General features: G+C 33.9%; 1 protein-coding gene across 1 annotated transcript; it reads right to left on the minus strand.

Annotated features, from left to right (window-relative positions):
- Nucleotides 1-372: 372 nt before the first annotated feature.
- Nucleotides 373-2,584, minus strand: LOC107951022 (WAT1-related protein At4g08300). The gene is made up of 7 exons (XM_016885901.2): nucleotides 2,308-2,584; nucleotides 2,130-2,192; nucleotides 1,909-2,025; nucleotides 1,584-1,821; nucleotides 1,312-1,470; nucleotides 1,057-1,208; nucleotides 373-789 (listed from the first exon to the last, which is right to left on the minus strand). Exons 1-7 carry the CDS (start codon nucleotides 2,517-2,519, stop codon nucleotides 567-569), a joined length of 1,164 nt encoding a protein of 387 aa, XP_016741390.1. The 5' UTR covers nucleotides 2,520-2,584; the 3' UTR covers nucleotides 373-566.
- Between the last annotated feature and the right edge of the window lie 2,827 nt (nucleotides 2,585-5,411).

Here is a 5,411-nt window from a genome sequence, read left to right on the forward strand (position 1 = left end):
TTTTAAAATTTGTAAAGTACAAATACTAAAAATAACCAAACAATCCACAGTACATTGTAAAATTTACAGATAGAATTTAACCTTTTTTTTCTTTTCATATTCTTCACATTGGCAAGTTACACGAGGAATCTGATTCTTTCCCAAGCCATTTTCAATCAAGGTATAGCTTATGTAGCTATCAGGATGCTAAATAAAAAATATTCCAATGAATATATAAAAATTGATGAACCTGGAATAATTGAGATACCTGGAACAAATTTAGCTGCTTGATTGCTATTTTGGGTATTTGCAGTAGTAGACTGCTATAGCATATAATGAGAACTAAGCTAAAGAACTTAAAAGTATGGAAATGAAACATTTGGACAAAGAACATAGGCAAACCACTCATGGTTTTTAATTTTTACTGCACCAAGTTCAGAAGCCTCAAGAGAACAATCAAAACATAATTAGCTAAATTACATTAGATGCAGAGCAGTTATAGAGATAGAGAGGGGAAGGGATGTTAAATAGTGATTTTTAATTTTTTTTTATCGGTTGGGGGAAGAGCAACTCTGCTAGGAATTTAATCAAACACCTGGAAGGGAATATTTTTTATGTTCCTTGAGTGAAGAGGTTTTGGTAGGTCCATTAATATCATCATCATCATCAGTGATTGATTTAGCATTGCCTGTGATAGGCAATTCCTGCAGGCCATTGCATTTCACATCTGTTTCCGAGTTTTCCCCATCTTTGCTTTTACCCCACACCACTGTGTAGAGGCCCGTGACTATGATAATAGCTCCAAGAATGCTGAAATTATGAAAAAAGAAGAAAAATAATGAGAAAAACAATGGAGAATCCACTAATGAATAAGATATTTAAGTTGTTTAATGGTTAAATAAAGCAAACGAAGCTACTTGAAAAATGCATCAATTCTGTCACTATCAGCAAAATTTATTATGTTTTAATTTGTAAACTTTGTTATTATCATCCCAGGATGAATAGAATATATGCTTCTGGTGTCAATATTTATCAAAAACAAATGAAAGATCAAGTTGTTTGCACTTTGCACCATACCTTCCAAGGTGGATTTTTTCTGCTAAAATAATTGCCCCTAGTATTGCAGTGATGATCATGCATAGAGGACTGAAAGATGTTACGAAAACCGGCCCTCGTTGCCTGATCACGACTCCTTGCACGTAATACGCAATCCCGGAGTTCACTATCCCCTGATCAATCACAAATTTTGATATTAGAATTGTTGATATATATCTGTTTCATGTGCATGATCATGGCTGCCAAGAAAAAAAAGGCTATGTAGGGGGCACTTACAGAGTAGGATGCGGCGAGTAGCCTCGAGTCCCACCCGATTTTCCACGCACTTAGGTCGCGAACCATAATGAGTGACACAATTGCATCTTCAATCATCCCCATGAAACATATCCATGCTGTAAGGGATAGCTCTGCAGGGTACTTCTTCAACGTGAAGGACTGAACCAGAAACCATAACAAAAGCATTAGATCAAACATAAGTAGTTTCAATCAACTTTATTTTATTTTTATTTTTTTTTTCTCATTCAAGGGTTCATCGGATTCGGACTCACTTGCAATATAAAGAAGCCTGCCCAGCTACAGATGCTTCCAAGAAGCAGTATTGTGCCAGTAACCCAATGTTTATCTGCGGATTCGGTGGCGGTTCCTTGGTGAACTGCTCCCCCTGACTTGATGAAGTCAATAATGGGACCTTTGTATAAAGTCATCACCATTGCTCCTATGACTGTAATTGCTGTTCCAATGATCTTTGCAAAACTTCTTATTTTCTTCACATTGACCTTCTCTAACCTGAATTCGACCGATAAATTCCTTTAATATCTTGATGGAAAATTTTAAGCTATTTGATGTGGGGTGCAATGGCATGTTTTTTCTCACCTGAAAATCATTGCCAATATGAAGGTAACAGCAGGAAGCATGTTGACAAAAGCTGATGAATATGTTGCTGTTGTTAACTTCATCCCCAAATAGTAAAAGTTTTGGTCAAGCACGGGCCTGAAACATCCCATTAATAATGTTTAATTACTTATTATATGTATGCATGAAATTATGCATTTATTTGCATGAAGATACAAAAGGAAGGGAGTTTAGAGCATTACTCTAGGAAACCAAGAGCTACAATCCTGAGGAAGACAGGGAGGGTCATCTTTGGCCTTATTTTCCTGCATAAAAGAATGGAAAGAAACGATAAGGTTAAGGGAGTTGAAGAAATATGAACGCGTTCGTGATAGAGGAGCCATTGCGGTTTAAATCGTAACCGCAAGGTGGCATTACAACCTTTCGAGAACAATGGCAAAGGGTGCAATGACAATGGTGGCGACGACATGTCGGTACGTGGCGAGTATGAAATTGCTCATTCCATGCTTCAAACAAACCATGGAGACTATGTACATCCCTGCATATCCAAACTGCAGGGAGACCATTGCAAGGTATGGTTTCATTGTGTTCAACCCATTAAACAAAGCTGCAAATGGCGATCGGCCTCCCATTGTTTTTCTCTCTATTACCTCTCTCTCTACTTTGCTCTTAGGCTGCCAACTTCACGAATGAGAAATGGTCCTTTTATAGGCAACAAAACAAAGTAAGTGAAACCCATGATGAGTTTAAAGTCGGAATTTCAATATCTGTAATTTCTTTTCCAAATTTGGATACCAATAATATAAGGGCTGCACTGACTCTCAATTTCGATTGCCTTATCCTTTAAGCAAAAAGATTCAGCACTATTCTCATAACCTTCACTTTAATAATAGAATAAGAGAAAAAAATATATTTAAAAAATAGTGAAAAAAAAAGAAATATGTTTATATGGATCTTTATGAATATGATGCTTTTTTTTAGGGAAGTGGGTATTTGATTCATTGACCACCAAATGATGTTTAGGTTAAGTGCGTATGATGCATGCAAAAGCTATTTGGCTTTACGTGTTTGATTGTTTGGGTGCTATGAATGTTTGGCCACCATTTCTAACTTGTTTGTATTAAAATAATAATAATAACTCTCTTTTCTTTTCCTTTTCATAAAATTTACTATGATTCAGTGTTTTTATATTGTTTCTAATTATTTTTCAAAAATATTTTTTAATAAAATAATATTATTGCAATCATAAGTAATATTAAAATAAACAAATTTTGAAGTCAAATGTAAGAATCATAATTTCCAACTTTTTTACATTGAAAAAAGCAATTTTAAAATCAAATAACTCAAACCTTAGTAAAGTTATTACCCTCAAAGTAAAAGCAATTTAAGAATTCAATTTAGTGGCAGATTGAGTCTTAACTTAGTTGGCATCAGTATTACTGTTAGTGCAAGAAGATGTGGATTTGAGTGCATTAAAGCGCATAGTGGATTTGAGTGCGTTAAAGCGCATAATTCTTTTATTGAAGGGTTGAAGGGGCTATGGGAAATTTTAAACATTATATCAAAAAAAAATAAGAATCATAATACTACACTCATATAGAAAAAATTTCTTAAAAAAATCCACTTTAGTACAAATGAATTTTACTTTTATTTATGAGAACTTTATAATGCTGAAGTCAAATTTGAGGAACTTTTGGGGAGGCATTTCATAAACCTCATGCATGAATATGGGAATTTGAAGCTCAAAAATTACTCCTAAACATTAGGGAATGATTTGGTGATTATCATTTAATCACTTAGATTAAGAGTATCTCTGACTTCTAATTTATATGTGTGAAAATGAAATCAATATTCCTTTTATTTTCTTCAATAAAAAATTTCAAATGTGACAAAAGAAAAAGGGAAAAAATATATATATTCTTTACTTCCCATGGCCCTGCTTGCTGCTTTTGCCTCTTCATTTTTATTTTTGGCCAAAGCCTTAAAATTTTCATTTCATTGTCAATAAATTCATTTGCTTTCTATGTAGCAAAAATTTGGAACAAACCCTTTGTTGCATCTTTTCATAATTCGCCCAAAATTTTGTCATGTCTTATCTATCAATTCCAATGTGAATAAAAGAAGGAGAAAAAAATTCTCCTTTACTACTCAAAGTTTCTTTTTTTCTCTCTCTTTTCAACCAAATGGGAAAAGTAAATGAATTGGAATATTTACTAGATTATGATAACTGAGCAAATATCAATAATCAACCCATTACTTAAATTAGTTGATTTATAGGCTGGGTTTGTCTACAATAATATAACGAAAGGCAACAACATCTACTTCCATGGTTGATAGCAATCAAGTCAAGTGCATGCATATTTTTCTTTTTCTTCAATCCATATGAGGTCTAATTCTCATGCCATTAACTATCTTTTAACTCACTCGTAAATTCTAAAAAAGAAAAAATTGTGTTACTCAATTGAAAATATTAATCATTAGAAATAAGTAGATGTAATAATGAAAGTTATATATCAAAATTAGCTTTTAATTTACTTGTTATCATCACTGGAATTGAAAAATGACTAAAAGTTTAAATAATTTTTTTTAATATAAGGATGTTTTTATCTTTTTATACAAAATACATTTTTAATGTGGGATTTGAACATATAACATCATATTGTTAAAGTTTCGATTCAGGATCTCTTTGGATAGGTTATGAGATTGTGTGACACCCCGAACTCGGCTCAGGAGTTCCAGAAGTTTCAGAGATCACATTAGTCATTGGAGTGACATAGACTAGAAACAATACTTAGGACCATCTATTCACTTTTCATCCAACACAGTCCAACATAAGGGTGTTTGACACCTCCTTCCATATACTTCTTCAAAAGGCGTCATTTGAATACGTGCTTGGAAACTATTATTATAGGCGAACTCTGTCAATGTTAAGTAACGTTCCCAACTTCATGTGAACTCCAAAACACAGCTTCGCAATATGCCTTCCAACACTTGTATTACTCATCAGATTGGTCATTTGTTTGAGGATGATAAGCAATACTGAATTGAAGCTTCCAACCTAAAGCTTCTTGCAAATTCTTCCAAAATCTCGAAGTGAATTGAGGATCTCGATTTGAAGTAATGGAAACTAACATACTATGCAGTCTCACTATCTTAGCAATGTAAATCTCTGTAAGCCTTTGCAAAGTATAGCTCATGCGAACAACTAGAAAATGTGCACTCTTCGTAAGGCGATCTATAGTCACCCAAATAACATTCTTCTTAGTCGCAGTCAATGGCAAGTCTGACACAAAATCTATGGTGATCCTTTCCCACTTCCATTCTGGAATTTTGAGTGGCTAAAGCAATCCTAAAGGATACTGATACTCTATTTTGACCTTCTGGAAAATTAGGTACTTCTCTATAAATTTTATAACAGTTCGCTTTAGACTAGGCCACCAATAGAGTTCGCGAAGGTCACGGTACATCTTGTTACTTATTGGGTGCATTGCATATGAACTATTGTGGGCTCCCCTGAGGATAAC

Source organism: Gossypium hirsutum, chromosome A02 (genome assembly GCF_007990345.1).
Source record: "Gossypium hirsutum isolate 1008001.06 chromosome A02, Gossypium_hirsutum_v2.1, whole genome shotgun sequence".
NCBI classification, from domain to species: domain Eukaryota; kingdom Viridiplantae; phylum Streptophyta; class Magnoliopsida; order Malvales; family Malvaceae; genus Gossypium; species Gossypium hirsutum.